At 45.3% G+C, this 15,729-nt stretch overlaps 2 protein-coding genes across 2 annotated transcripts; both read right to left on the reverse strand.

Moving 5' to 3' along the window:
• Positions 1-1,375: 1,375 nt before the first annotated feature.
• Positions 1,376-5,297, reverse strand: zgc:112294 (transmembrane protein 17A). Its single transcript, XM_068566778.1, has 4 exons — positions 5,171-5,297; positions 3,822-3,928; positions 2,032-2,145; positions 1,376-1,715 (listed from the first exon to the last, which is right to left on the reverse strand). The coding sequence occupies exons 1-4, from the start codon at positions 5,295-5,297 to the stop codon at positions 1,395-1,397; spliced, it is 669 nt and encodes a 222-aa protein (XP_068422879.1). The 3' UTR covers positions 1,376-1,394.
• Positions 5,298-6,248: 951 nt separating this feature from the next.
• selenoe (selenoprotein e) lies at positions 6,249-8,025 on the reverse strand. The gene is made up of 4 exons (XM_068566729.1): positions 7,918-8,025; positions 7,666-7,742; positions 7,367-7,445; positions 6,249-6,392 (listed from the first exon to the last, which is right to left on the reverse strand). Exons 1-4 carry the CDS (start codon positions 8,023-8,025, stop codon positions 6,249-6,251), a joined length of 408 nt encoding a protein of 135 aa, XP_068422830.1.
• Positions 8,026-15,729: the final 7,704 nt, after the last annotated feature.

Here is a 15,729-nt window from a genome sequence, read left to right on the forward strand (position 1 = left end):
TTTATAAAAGCAGCTATAGGCAATGTGCTGCCTTGTATTTCTGAAGCCCTTTTGTTGTTTGATGATATATTTTGCTGTGTTTGGCTGACACGGCGACAGGTTTTGACATTTAGAGTGGTGCTAAAATGATGTTTTTCATCTTCAGTAAATGTTGCGTTCTAATTGTACAGGGCTTCATTCCAGGGATGTCACCAGCGATCAGAAGTCAAACAGAAGATATGGCACAATTGTGCCCTCAAGGGACCAGACTGCAATGCTGTCACAATACATAGAGTATATACATTGACACAACCAAGTTTTGCAGGAAGGCATTCTGGGAAACTTACAGCACATATTGCAGAATGCATTTTTCCATCCACATGATCTTTGAGGTACGATAAGCAGTAGGAGGCGCCAATTCTCTGGGATGGTGTATTTTTTGAGGCCAAGCCGCATTGGCTCCCCATTGTCAAAGTGCAGATGGTTCGTCCATTGAAATTTAGTTTTTTGCAGAATCCTGTTTTCTTACATTTTGTTCACCTATTTTTTTTTTAGCCTGAATACAATTGGCAGCAATACAAAGCTTACATCAGGCTACAAGCCAACGACTGTCGCATAAGTGTGAGTACACAACGAGGCTGTGAAGGTGTGATGATGTAATCTCATGAAACCTCTTGTCAGTACACTCCTTTTTATGACTAAAAATTCGGTATTCACAGATGTACCATATTTTTTATTGTAGAAAGTGTAAAACCTCTTGAGCAGGAGTTCACCACAGACCTTTATTCAGGTATCTCACCAAAAAAACATGCCACAAAAACAACTGTCTTCAAGACGAGGGAACCGGGTTTGAGGGCTCATTCCTGCGGCACTCTATGCCAGAAGACCAAGGCGCAACAAGATTATGTAAGTAAAAGGACACGTCATATTAGATATTACACTTTTTTTTTATTATTTGACTTTTTTTTAATGTTCAATTTAAAAATCAAAACATGTACTGTAAAAGTCGGCTTACAAGCCACTCCTACCTTCAGTGGGTGTCCCTGTTGTTGCAAGCTAACACTGCTGCTAGCTCCCCGCTGCTGCTAGCTCCCCGCTGCTGCTAGCTCCTGCCCGCTGTCCGAGTCGGCCATCGAGTCGGGGCTGGTACTGCTAAATTCGATGGTTGTTGAGGAGCTAGCAGGGAGCTAGTGGAGGGCTAGAGCGTAGAGCTAGCAGCAGCGCTAGCTGGTTGCAGCGGGGAGCGGGGACACCCACCGAAGGTAGTAGCGGCTTATAGCCTGATTTTTACAGTAGATGGAAACGCATCCAGGGAGTAAACAGACTGTACTGTAAAGACTTCAGACATCCCAAACGCCATACAAAAATGAAAATACCCAAAGGTGTGTGTGGTTGATTGAAAACAGCTTTTCACTCTAATGGTCCATATCATGGGTGAGTGACATGGGCAGCACAGTGCGGCGGTAGGGCAACCCGTAGACGGGGCTCATCCCCGCGTGGTGGAAGCTCTCCACCTTGCCTAACTGGCGCAGATGGAAGAGCAAGGTGAGCTTTCGGGTCATGGTCCGAAGCGCCAGGAACGAGGCCAGGATCTGAGCGAGCAGGAAGAGGAGGTAGAGAGAGTGGACGGCTCTCTCTAGAGGCAGGATGATGATTCCCTCGTCGGTCAGGAAGAAGAGCAGCACTGGCAGCTGGAACATGAATGACAGGAGCCAGAAGGCTGCCAGCTCTGGCACCTGATGACAGGGTGCGAGGGGAGGGAGGGAGAATTTTGGATTGAGACGATGCAAAGATACAGTAGAGCGGTCAGGCATCAAGTGCTTATATCCACATAGATATCCACATAGAAGCACACACACACACACACACATAGACGTGTGCTTACCTGCACGCACACATACAAACTCAATAGGACAGTTGTGGCCAAGGGCTGATTGTTTACACACGCAGGCAGAATTGATAAGCAGCCTCTTCCTCCGCTGCGCTATCCCGGAGACAAGTCCACAAAAGAGCTCTGAGTGGTGGTTCACGGAGGATGTTGGTTTGAATTACCTTTTCTTTGAGGTTGCCAATGTAGCCCAGATAGAGTCGGACCACTTCAATGACCGTGAGGAGGATCATCCCCGTTACGAGCAGAGCCTGGTAGTACCCGGGAAGATAATGGAACTGAAAATAAAGCATAGCGGGGATGTCAGGTATGAGTATGACATCTTTTCTACTTGTGCAATGTGCAGACAGACACAGCTAGAGATACGGCACCCTGGCTCGATCCGAGGAGGGTTAAAAGAGGACTTGTCACGCCTCATGTCATGTAATGACTTGTATCATTGGGGTAGAACTCACGAGCAGCCAAAAAAGGCTCACTCGCTAGCGCCAGATCATAAGACATGAGGGTCCTCAGCAAGGAGGTGTCATAGTAGTCTACTTTAAGGGGGAGAGTTTTTAGTTTTTAAAAAGTTAGTTAATTAAAAAACCACAAACAAATGCTTTCTGTTGGGAAACAATCGCTACCATCAATTTGAGTTTTACCAAGAAAGTTCTGTTGGGGAAGTGCTGCATGAATTGCTCTCCAGCGGAATAAACCGTCTTCTGGTTTTAATATGTTTGACACTAATGATGCAACAACGTGACTGTCTTATAAATAAAATACCGATCAATCCATGTGATCAGATGTTTACACTTCCTATATTGAGTCAGTGGCTGAGTCCCATTGTCCCCCTAAACCCTCAAACCTTGAACCCTCAGGGACTTATGACGTCACCTGGTAAACAATTGAGAGGCTGTGAAAGCTTGAAATGATGTGAATACACATGGGACGACACTTTGCTGCAACATATCATGTGACCATGACAACATGAAACAAATATTGTCTAAATGTGGGTATTTATTTTATATTTTTAACTTCCTGATTTGAACATCTTCCAGATTCTTTCCTCACAAGATGAGACATCATTTCAAATAATCTATTTACTAAATTTTGTCAAAACAATATATATATATATATAATGTCTGCTTAAATTTCTCAGATTTCATGTGCTTTTATCTTCCTTCATGTTGTTGTGTAAATGTTATTTATCACCCACATGTCTCTTTTTTTTACGTCTCCATTCTTCCATTGGGAACCGCGTGTTTAAAGTCACATTGCTATGAATTGTGGGTACTTCCCTTGGGCAAAGTCGGCATCTAATGCCGACTTACGGAAAGGGTTCGTGAAGGGCTCAAAATGTCTGCCAGAGAGCCCTCAAGCGCTCGACGATGTGACAAAAATAAACCCTCACGGAGTTAGCGGGAGCGCGCCTCAAAGTCTGAGTCCGTGAGGGTGGAGGCTGGGATCGGGCCTTTGTGAACCCAGAACTAATGGGAAACCATTGTTTTCTTCTTCTATCCTTTGGACCAAGAAAAGTGAACTGAGAGCAACTCAAATAAGCACTCCTGTTAGGTCCCTGCAGCTCTACGCTGTTCCCACTGGCTGAGCATGCTGTACTGCACCGACAACCTGCACCTCCTGTTGGAGTCCTGCTTTCCCCTCGCTGGCAAAGCACACAGTATGTTGTTTTGCTCTATTTATTTATTCGTCTTTTCTTATCATTGCATCATTAATCCTACCTCCTTGTCTTGTGTGTATTACCTCTGGCAACGTCTATCTCATTCCACAGAGTGATTTCTTTTATCTCATCTGTTCACAAACACATGCAAAAGGGTGTTGTCGTTTTTGGTGTTCTAAAAGATCTAAAAGAAGAAAAAAAATATTTGCATTTTGCCAGCGAGTTGAATGACCCAACACTTTTAAAAGGATTTATCGCTGGTGTGTTTTATGATTGCTTGCCAGCCACCCAACTAACCTTTACTTCCAACATGAAAACAGCAGAGAACCACCAGCAGGGAAAATAAAACATGTTGAAGTACAGGAGCATCTGGAGGGGAAGGTGAGAAACCAGCTCGTTCACCACTGCAAGACAAATACCAACAGATATTGAAAGACGGCATGTGAATGTACCTGTAATTCACTATTAATGTTTTATTGAACTCATCATAGCAGACAGTTGGGTAACACTTTATAATAACTGCATGCTATGAAGCATTACCGTCGGGTTACAAGCCGCTCCTACCTTCGGTGGGTGTCCCCGCTGTAGCAAGCTAGCGCTCCTGCTAGCTCCCCGCCGCTGCTAGCTCCCCGCTGCTGCTGCTACTTCCTGCGTCCTCGCTGCGTCGAGCCAGGGCCGGTCCCGCAACCTTCCGTGGTTGTCGGGAAGCTCGCAGGGAGCTAGAGGAGAGCTAGCGGAAAGCTAGCAGCTGCTAGTGGGGACACCTACTGAAGGTAGTAGCGGCTTGTAACTCGACTTTTACGGTAGTTAAGTATGATTAAACCCCTAATTCATCATTTATAAAGAATTGTTCCACACTTTATACATGATGGGTTCACCATTTGCAAATTATATTATATGAATTATAAAGTGTTACCGTGTTTCCATATATTTTTCTCTGTAATATTTGGTCATGTTTGAGGCAGCAGGTGCCTTGAGAAGTCTCTCTCTGGTGCTATGGCTCGGTAACACTTTATAATAACGCGATATATGAAGCATCATGAATTACTCGATTTACAAATGGTGAATCCATCATTTATAAAGTGTGGAACAATGCTGAAACAATGCTTTATAAATGACCAATTAAGTGTTTACTCATACCTAACTATTGTCTCAAAGCGTGCAGTTATTATAAAGTCTTACTGTCAGTTGCTTGGAATGCAAGTTTCCACAATTTAGACTCCAGGGTCTGCTTTGCCCTTACTGCAGACATCGCATACAGAGGATAAGTACACATAACCTACATAACCTAGTACAGCCAAAAAACAGCATTTTTCAGCTATTGATGAGGTCAAGAAATTACTTCACATTACTTTTTTAAAGTGACATAAGGTCAGTTATACATATTTAAAAAGACCAAAACATGCAACAGGAATCAGACATCAGATAATGAACATTCAATTAACATCAATAGAAACTGTATTAATTATGATCATTACAGAGGAAAACCTCCAGAAGTCAATGTTGGATGATACAATACACATGTTACATGTATGTTCTCACTTTTCTATATTATAATGTATTCTACATTGATACTTAACATTGCACAGCAGTGGACTACACTATACTAATGTTGTAAAACAGTGTGTGTGGAAGCAGTGACCAACCAGAGGTGTCCTCCTGCTCCCTGGTGAAGTCGCTGTCTGCTGTCCTGTTGTTGGTGAACACAGAGCCTCCCATGTAGGCCAGACCCATCTGCAGGCTCTCGGGGACAGGTGAGTAAAACACAGGCATTGTGGGTAGAGCCGGTGACCATGACCGAGCAGACGGGGTACGGAGGCGATAACGGTCCAAAACTGTGTTTTGTGTTCCAGTGTTTGCTGCCAATCCCCCTCGTCTTAAGTCATACAAGTACACAAATGCAAGCAGGATACATATGGACACGCAGAGATGCGTGCTGGCAGACTGCACTGCTAATCAGATTATAGCGAGGGAGGCGGGATGAGGATTAGGGGGAGACAGCAGCATGGCGGTTTGTTAGGCAGTAAGTGGCCGTTTATGATGGTGGACAATAGATTTGTTTATCTCAATAATTTTTCGTATTTATTTGAAGGAACAGTTCAAGAATCTAAACATATATATATATACACACACACACACAACAAAATTGCAATAGTTTTGGTGTTAGCTGCATCATTTTTGTCTTTCGTATATCTTGAGTAGACGAGACAAGATTTCTGCAAAAAGACATTGCTGTTTTTTTCAAATGTATTTTTGTTATCCTGTTGAGCATCACAAGCCAAGTGCCATTGAGTCCATTTGGCTGTACTGTCCTTTTAAGTTTAGCAGAAATAGAATAGGGACCACCATAATAAAAATACAAATACATATATTCATGAAAAAGGAAAACTCTCATCTTAACCAAACCAGATTTCTTCTCAAAATACTCATATTTCTGTTTTTTAATGTGTTAATATTCTGTGCTGTTTTCATAAATACCATTCCAGGTCGATCATTTTGAAACATAAAGCAAAAAAAAAATCAACTCATTGAGGTCTTTTACAGCCTTTTTGATTTTATTTTAAAGCACATAAATAGAGTGACACAGCATTGACTAACACTGCACGCTGCACTCAGCCAGCGAGTCCTCGGAGTGGTGCCTGGCCTTTTAGTTTTGGCCTTGGGGCCCCACTCGTCATTAATGTGACCGCGGGTGCAGCGGCAGAGTTCGGCCACCAGGTGTCATCACAGCTCGTCCCTGGGGGGGCGCAGGGGGAAATGCTGGAACTCCTCTGGCACCTCTTCCCCTTTCTGGGACCTCTTGTAGAAACCCAGTGAGTCCAACAAGCTGCTGATCTCCTCTGCCTTCATTTTCTTCAGGGGAACAGTCTGACGTGTCGGGAGGGAACGCACACACACACACACACACACACACACACACACACACACACACACATGCATTTGGACACATGGTTTCAGGCGTAAAGGCATGCAGTGTACAATTACATTATTGCAGAGCAGTATGTGTTTACAAACGTGCAATAACTTTGGATTCACTTTAGTTTATTCTGATACATTCAATTGGTTATATTATTTTTTATTCCGTTTTGCTCAGTCTCGGCTGAAATTTTTATAGGTCCAATTCTGCACATTTATTTTCCTTCATTTGTTTTCAATAATTTAGTGTCTGGAATAAATCTTCATATAAAGTCATATTACAGTCTCAAAGGGCTGCCCACATTATGAAACAATAAATAAAAACAAGAAACATTAGCCTCTTAATGTGACTAAAGAAATACTCTTATTGTTGCCTTTATGGGGGAAAATAATAGGTGAAAACTTCATGAAAGCAGTAAAGTATGAGAACAGTTGACTATAAAACCACAGCAGTGGCTTTTTGTGCATGCAAGAGAGGCCGACCCCAAATAAATTTATCAGTATTAATTTCCATGGAGAGTTTTATTGTCCTATGCTGGCCTAAATGCAGATTCATGGGCTTTCTGACTGACGAAGAGTACAGCTCAGTGGGAAACACTGAACAATTGTAATTTCGGGGGGCATAAGAGTGTTCAAATTCATATCAGCACGCTACTATTTCAGCACAAAATATTGCTCATCTGTCAGAAACTCCATTTGATATACTGCCGTACTTTTCCCGTTTCTCGCCGTCTGTATTTATATTTTATTTTCGCTCTTTCAAACACACGCGCTCGGGTCTGTGTGACTTGGTATCTGACGGAGGATCTGAGATCAGATACAGCAGCCTTATTACTGAATGTGTGTCGACATCCTGGAGCTCCCCGAGATAAGCCCCGTCACACGGCGGATGTGCGAGAAAAAAAATCCCCGAACCCACATCTCACCTTCACAACCTCGTCCTTTTCGTTATAGAATATCAGACGGGGATTCTTCTCCTCCGACGAGTCGTATTCCAGATTGTGGCTACACGAGAAGGAGCGGATCAAGGGAAACAACAGGCATACGGCAGTGTGGCGGAGAATAAAGCACATCCATCTGTTTTTTCGCTGTACTTTTAAGGCTCACTCAACATGATTGCTACTTAGACGCGTTTCGGAAAACGCTCACAGAGACTTTGGCAACATGCTAGAAACAGTGTTCTTCTCATGAAAGAGGTCTGAGGAGCAGATAAGCACAAGGATACTATAAAGCCCAGCGCTCCATGAGAAAAAGATGGAGCTCAGGCATTTTCTTTATGCCTCATCCGACCACACTGGGAGCCTGCAGGGATGACAGGAAGACGGTCTTTAGAGCAAATAGTGTCGCGCATGCTTTACTGCTTCGTGGGATCCAAAGTGCCAGCAGCAGGTTCCTTACTCATGTCCCCTCTTTGTCCTCCTGTGTATATGTTAAGGACATGATCAGACAAGCAGTTCAGACGTCTATCTGTACTCACCAGCAGTTTACCTCTGGCGATGGCGAGCTTCTCTTCGACCGCCGTGTCATTGTTGAGATCTGATGCGCTAACACTGAGGGCCAAAGTGAGCACCAAGAAGGCCCACATCTTTCTTTTCTTTTTCTCACAAGTCTCCTGAAGGGCTTTCGGCTAAGTTATTACCAACAGTATCCAACCCTTGAGTCCACGTGGTCAGTTTCTCAGGGTGGACACGTCCATGGCACATCCCTGTAGGGGGTCAGTGCCCTCCTGTGTTAGATGTGTCTCACTTTTCCTGGTAGGTTTTCGACCACACGGTCTTTCTAAACGGAGAAGTATGTCACCGCTTAGCCGTATCGTTATTTTGTCAGTCGTCATAGAGTCAATAGGCTGTTTTTGAGCTCACAGGGGCCATGCAGAGGCCCCTGGCTTTGTGGTGTATAGTTTCTTCCACATCAGATGTCATCGGGGTCCAGAGCAACATCTGTGTTCTTATCACTTTTTCCCATACAGTTAAAGTTGCAGGTGGTTGTTGGCCACTAAGAGCCAGCCACGCTCTCATAGCTGCTGCATCACTCCATGCAACATGGAAGATATGGTATTCACAAATGTACAACGCAACTTTTCTCCACTTTTTCCAACAGCAAAACACCAGAAACTACCACTCATATGAAAGTCTTTAGACACACATTTGAACATCGTGGGTTGTTTTGTAATCTATACTTTGAACTTTTCGTCTTCATTCTGAACATCGGGTATGATTCCTCGCCGAATGAGACCAAATTGACGCCCGCGGGTTCAACAGGAACCCCAGCGGGGCCTCTGGCACCGATCGGTTTCACCTCGCCGCTTTGTCGGTCCCCGCTGGGAGCAAACACCGACACCACTTCACTTGGAGACCCTCAGGCCGTTTTTTCTGGTCTCACTGGAGAGAAGGGAGGCACCGGAGAACCAGAACCAGGACCTGGTAGCAGACTGTTCGACCCTGCCGCAGTAAAACAAGACGTTTTATAAAAAGCACCGCGGCGCTGCTCAGAGACACGACCACCTTCGTCCACGGGGGCCGCCGACATCCACGCAAAATGGATGTACCTCGGGAACAAGGGGGAAAGAACGAGCCAGGCTCAGTTCGAACAGCCAGCAACACCTCTAAATCTCAGTTATTAACACGTCTTATTTTTTAATTCATGCATTTTACGAGTTACATCTCGTAACTCTTATTTTTGCCAAACCGTCCGGCACAGGGACTTCCTCGCGACGCCACCCACAGATATGTAGCAAATAAACAAATTCTCCCACAATATGAAAGCATTCCTTTAACTCTAAATGATATCTGCAGATGAAATCAATGATATCATCGCGTCCCGGAGAGTTTAGGTGTCTGCCAAAACAAATCTTGAAATTCCAATGCATTCAGTTTCCTAAAGTAGTTTTACAGGCCAGAACATCAACAACGGAAACAATGAAATAACGCGACAGACCTCCAGTGCATTGTGTTTCTCTCGCTGTGTCGCTTGAGAGGGAATGTATAATTCCATTGTGTACTCGTGTATGAAATCAGACCTCATGACAGCGCAGCACATTTGCGCTGCGTTAACACCCCGAAGGAGGAAAACATCTCTGCCCTCCAAGTTTACACAACTTCTGGGCTCTGGGAGAAGAAGAAAAAAACAGCAAGTGCATCAGGTCACCACAAGAGAGCAGCAACACCCACATGTACGCTTTGATGCAGTTTGGCGGGTAAAGTGTACTTGTGAATCCGTAGCCACAGACAATTATGTTTCCAACAAAAATAAACCGTTCCTGCCCGGAATGCCGAAGCCAAACCATCTCTCTGTCTCTATCTTTTCCAGACACAAAGCTCTGCAGCTCAGAGTCCTGCGCTCTGCATGTCCTATTTGAGATTATGTGTCAAATGGCAGTAAAACAGTCCCCCTTTTTTAACAGGGTTTCCTCCCCTTGGCAGCCATCGTTAAATCCGTGGGCCTCTATACTTCTCCTCCTTTATTTCTATTTATTTATTTTGCGTTTGCAACATGGCGTTTAAAAGGTCCACCACTGCTTCTCACAATGCACGATCGGGCCTGCAGGAACCGATACAGTTGATTGAGAGAAACAAAGGAAGAGCCGACGAGAGAGGGGAGAAAGCACAATGAGCAGTGGGGGGTGGGGCTGACTCCTCGCTCTATATGTGTGGATGCATACCATATGTGCTCACATTCAGCATGTTTCAGCTTACATCATGTGGTGCACGCCAAAAAGAGGATGTTGTTACGATAAGTTTGCTGACAAAGGGGAAAATGCAGTCGTTTATAATTAGCGGGTTACGGAACAGAGACGTCGAGACGACCGTTTGCAAAATCAGAACTGTTAGTGACTTTTCGTCCTCCAGTAGGACTTCTGCAAATCGCAACACTTGCGGCAGGCAAAGAGATCAAACGCTGAAACACCTCACTGTAATCCTGCCTCCCTCGGAGAGCTTGTTACAAAGACGCACACGCTTCCTGTTTCTCCAAAGCACCGGATGCTGCCGACCAAGCCGGCGGGACAGTAGTTTGTGTGTCTGCTCGTCTTACGATGTGCGCGACCGTTTGTGAGAAATACTCGGCTCCGGTGTCTGCTTCTCTGTGCTTTAGGGGGAGACCGTGTATTTATATGTTTAAGGATGACCAAGGGAGATGAATAAAGAGATAACTTTGAGTATGAACAGTTATCTGTGTGTGTGTGTGTGTGTGTGTGTGTGTGTGTTTTTCTGTCTGGAGCCTCGGGGCAACATGGGGGGGTAAGGGGGAGAGAGCCTGTTGCCTGTCTGCCTGCTGCGCTCCAGTCTGCGTATGAAGAAGAGAGGCAGTGTTGAAAGAAGTAAAGGCCATGTGGAGGGCTTCATTCAATGAAGATACCATAAGAGTGGGCTGCGCCGTATACTGTACAGGGTTCAAAACAATATTTACTCGACTTGGAAACTCAGTTTGTGCAGCACAACACATAAAATAGTGTTACACCTGGTTTAGAAGAAAAAAAAAGAAATGACGGCGCGGCCATTGTTTTATTCCCTTCGGAGAGCGTGAACACATGGAGAGACAAACTTGTTTCATTCAGTACATTTTGAACCTGCGGCATTTTGCTTGTCATGATTGTGAAGTAAATGTTGACTTAAAACAACCCAAAGGGGGATTGAGAGAAGCGTCTATGCGTGACACCAACCGTTAGCATATTTACAGCTAACGGAGTAAACGCGGACGTCACCGAGTTGGATTTAGATTGCGGTGGGGTTTGAACCCACGACCTAAAATAGGTGTCTCCAATGCTCTACACACAGGGCGGTCGCAAGGCGCCGCTGGCCTTGGCCGGGAATCTGTGTTGCACGGGAACGGACGACAAGGACGCTTTGCTGCCAGTGACCTTGTTTGCAGGGCCTTTGTTATGCTGTTGGTGAAGGACAGAAAAGGCTGAAGTTGCAGCCTGCAAACAGTTGGAATAATCTCCTCCTCAACCAGACACAACAATAATATTGAGATACTTTCAACACACTTCTGTACTGAAGTCTTAAGAGACTTCTTAGACTGCGATATTACTTTGCTTGCAGGAATTGTCTGGCATTTTGGAAAATATCAGCTTTTTGCCAAGAGTTTTTTGTTCAGCGACAACAAACATGTCACTAAAATAGCCATTTGTAGAATTTGAAGCTCTTGAATGACATGTCCAAATGTCATGGTAGCTTTTTACTGCTTAGCGCCTCATTAAAACCGCTCTTCATTAATGTAGCTCATGTGAACTGTGTTGTCTCTGTCAGCACCGGTGCCGTCGTTTGCACTGTTTGCTCTGCTCGCACTGTTAGCTGCTAGCCGCCGACTCAGCCGACGCCATGTTGAGTGGCGCGTAGAGACAATCCTTCAATCTCTTGCGCTCTGAATTCTTAATGAAACACCTGAAAGGATTTGATGTATAATCACTTCTGATGTTTGGGATGTGATATTCTAAAAGTAGTTGTGTAAGTCAGGATCAGTAAGTGTCCCGTCAGTTTAACAGTGTGGGTCCTGGTGCTTTGCTGATATATAGTCCCCCATACCAAAGTGTCCTGCAACTCATTGATCCTCACACCCTGACCCTGACCTGCCTCCCCAGAAGGGGGTCAATCCCCCAAAAAGTTTCCCTGTGTAGGTCAAATGAGTGTCACGTTGCCGAAGCGACGAAAACGCCCGACCCATGTCTTCTGTGGTCACATGCGAGAGCTACAACGGTGTTTACGATTTCTTGGCGAGAGCTCATTTTTTTGAAAGAATACAGCAGTGACAGCGTGCTGCTCTTTGCGCCATATGTAGGTCAAGTGGAAATCATTTCAAATGTTGGCATGTTTCAATAGGGAACGGGATAAGGCGGTAGTTGGGCCTCGCGGTGACATCATAGCGGACGTGAAGGTTTGGCGTAGAGGTGGGAAGGGGCCGACGGCGGTGGAGAGATTTGCACCGACGGGTGTCCAGTTGCTGGCCACATCAGTGGAGCCGGCGGGCCCGGCAGACAGCAACCGCTGTTCCCCTCCCTCTAATCTGTGTCTGGGTAATCAGAAACACATGGCTCCCTATAATGGCTCCAGTGTTGTCCTGTGAAGTAGAACAGGGCTGCAAGGGTCGGGTACACACCAGCACACCGCCTGGGTGACGGAAAATATACAGCGCACACTCTCCTTCACACGCCGGTGCACTGCAACTGCAGACACAAACATATACCCTGCCATCCATATGAAAGCAAAGGCATGCCTCTGTTAGGCTGTTCTCCAACAGGGTCCAACCACACGGGCCGTGGATAAGAAGGGTGTGAATAAGCTTGACCTGCCTTGGCTTCTGAGTCACGAAGCAAATGTGAGGCGGCTTGAAAAACAGAGGAAATGTTCTCGCAGGAGTAAAACTCTGCGTCGACATGTGTTTCTCAGACTGGTTTTGGCAAAAAGGATATTTGGAGTGTAAGTTTGCGTCTCGAACAACAAAGCTGTTGTAAGCTACAGTTCGTCGGTCGCAGACAGGCCTGATTGTCGGGACAGTTGGGGTTCAGTGCATAAAAACACAAGACATCTGCTTATTTTGCTCGGGTTTGGGCAGACACATTTGGTCTTGTGATCATTTTCCGTCTCAATATCTGGAATAAGGCAGCAACATTCTCCCTCTCTCTCTCTCCCTCTCTCTCTCCCCCTCTGCCCCCTATCCCCCCCCCCCCCCCTCTCTCTCTCTCTCTCTCCACTGCTCTTGGTTGGAGTGAGTGAGAAGCAATGAGGGGAAAAAAGAAAAAACGTTGGATCAGCCTGTGGAATTATGTGAAAGCTGAAACCTCAAGCCACATTATGAAGTCTGAAGTCCCACTTTACTGCACAGATAGCGGATGGATGGGTGTGTGAGGGAATAAAGGATGGGGGGAGGAAGGGAGAGAGGGAGGGAGGGAGGGAGGGAAGAAGGACTGAATGAGGAATTTAGGCAAGTAGGCTGATGAAAAAGCATGAGAAAGAGAGTTGAAAAGAAAGAAAGGAAAAGCGAGAAAAGAAAAGAAAGAAAAAGCGTCTGACTGATCTGCTTTCTATTAGGCATCCAAATCTTCCCCACTAATACACTCATTCCATAGAAATATGCTGACAACAGGGGAAAAAATATCCAGGCCAATTTGAAGCCCAAGACAACGTTTTGCACACCCCTTCAGGAAGAAAAGAGAAAAAAAGGGTGAGAGAGAGAGAGAGAGAGAGAGAGAGAGAGAGAGAGAGAGAGAGAGAGAGAGAGCGAGAGACTGTGGCTTAATTACATTTCTAGCTAGTTCTATTCATTTTATATTTCCACATTTATAGAACTTGTCAAGATGAAAACTGTGTGTTTTTTTGGGTGTTTGTGTGCGTCTGTGTGTGTGTTCCAGAAGCTCCACGTCCCAACACTGAGGCAGACCCATGCATCATTCTCTTAGAAAAGTAGTTTGACATGTCACAGATGCCGTTCACGGTGTCATACGTTGAGCTGGAGTGGAGTCAATCCCAAACTCAGTTTCAACTCTTTTGACCTTGTTTAACAACTTCTCCAGTTTGTCTGAGCATCTTTTTGGGAGGTCGGCTCAATTGTGCGGTCGCTCTTAATTTGAACATTAAGAGCGCTTTTTTTTTTTTTTTCGCGCTCGCTGGCCCTTGCGAAGGAGTTTGGGGTTCTATTAAAATGGCGGTCCTGAATCGCAAAGTGAGCAGATGTCACTGGGACTCTATAAACACACATTCGATGCTGGTGCTGCTTCTCCTCCCCATTCTGGTTATGCGCTGACCTCAGTTCTCGGTGGTTTTGGCTGAAGAAAAGCGCCAGCTCCATTTCCAGTAAATGTCATTTCATAGTTACTGCATTTCCACAGTGCTGAGAAACAACATTTAACGTGTGAGGAGGGCTGCAATTAGGCCGTGTTTCTCGCAGACAGCGTGTCGACAGGGATAAGAGACCAAAAAAAAATAAGAACAAATCTCCTCTGGTCGTTACTGCTGCAGAGAAGCAGACAGATATGACTGCATTTGGGAGGGAAGTGCGCTGTAGTAGACACATCTATGTCAGATAGTGAGTCGGCGGTTTGAACACTAGAAACAAAAAGCTACTCTTCAATTGTAAGCGTCAAAACGTCAGACCGTTACATCGGGATTTGTTTAAAGCGTTTCAGCAATAGGTTTTCAAAACCAACAGGGGGATTTGCACAGAAACAAATGGCTTTCTTTGACCACATTAAAACCATGGCATTGTTTCTTGAGCATATCTATCCATGCCGGCTAATAGACGTTACTTTCCACTGAATGCCTCTCACGAGAGTTCAACTCAAACGGAGTAAAGCTCAACTCATTATCCGGAACTTACGCGGGCGCAGAGAAGCTGCTCTGGACCGAGTCTGCGGTAGAATTAATATTTTCAGCCCCTTTCAAGTGCAACCCGACTCCGCTTTCTTTCTGCTTTGCATTGCAGAAAATATTTGTCTTTTCCCCCCTCACTCATAAATTTCTTTCGTCCTCTTCTTGCAGGGACTGAAATGGCTACCAGATGTGGCTCCAATCTGTTCCCATTGCCATGGAAACACAGGGACTGGAATAGGTTTTCTGAGTCCAGGGCTTTTGGCTGACTCACGGGGCCCGAGTTTAAAGCCTCGCCGCTTCTATAGACCTGGCACACCGAGAGCGGCCCTGCTCCAAGTCATGTTTAGACTGGCAGCCCACATGTCATTGAACCCCCTGATCCCACTCTCCTCACACTGACTTTTTGACCACGCTTTGCAATATCCTATATAGTCGCTCCATCGTGTTCCTTGGTGCTGCGGCGTCGAAGCCGATTCATGTTCCACGAGTCACACGCGGGCTTCTCCCATTCAAGTCCATTGAAAAAGCAGCAGGCGCAGAAATCCATCACAAGTCAGACACACGCTAAATCCACACAGTTCGTCTTTGGAAACGACACGCAACGCACAATTCCAAGCTGTGACTTCCCCACAACACGTGAAGGATGAAAAGAGCGCATGTGTTGCTTTGCTCGGCTAAGTGTCTTCTCCATCTGCGAGTTGAGGACGGGCAGATGGAGGCAGTTGTGTTAACATTCCTTGTCGTTTCGGCTATGAATCAGACTTCAAGCCACGGTCACATGAAAGATGGAATGATTCGGGAAGGTTGTTGTCTATGAAATTAAACGGAAGATTGATTAGGAGACATCAAGTACTTGAGTCAGACTCAACACATGATCCAAAATGGAACAACTTATTAAAGACCATGCTGGGAATATTGCTAAATGAAGAATGTTACAATTGTACTTGTATAAGCATTAGCAGGTATTGTATTCATCATGTTCC

Source organism: Clinocottus analis, unplaced genomic scaffold (assembly GCF_023055335.1).
Source record: "Clinocottus analis isolate CAN_PGR_092001 unplaced genomic scaffold, fCliAna1.0.p SCAF_7, whole genome shotgun sequence".
NCBI classification, from domain to species: domain Eukaryota; kingdom Metazoa; phylum Chordata; class Actinopteri; order Perciformes; family Cottidae; genus Clinocottus; species Clinocottus analis.

Coding starts and splice junctions, on each gene's coding strand:
- zgc:112294 (XM_068566778.1), bottom strand. CDS start 5,297: ATGCCTGTGTTTTACTCACCTGTCCCCGAGAGCCTGCAGATGGGTCTG. Junction 3,929..5,170: donor GGAGCAGGAGGACACCTCTG/GTTGGTCACTGC, acceptor TTTGTCTTGCAG/TGGTGAACGAGCTGGTTTCT. Junction 1,716..2,031: donor TTGGCAACCTCAAAGAAAAG/GTAATTCAAACC, acceptor CCCTGTCATCAG/GTGCCAGAGCTGGCAGCCTT.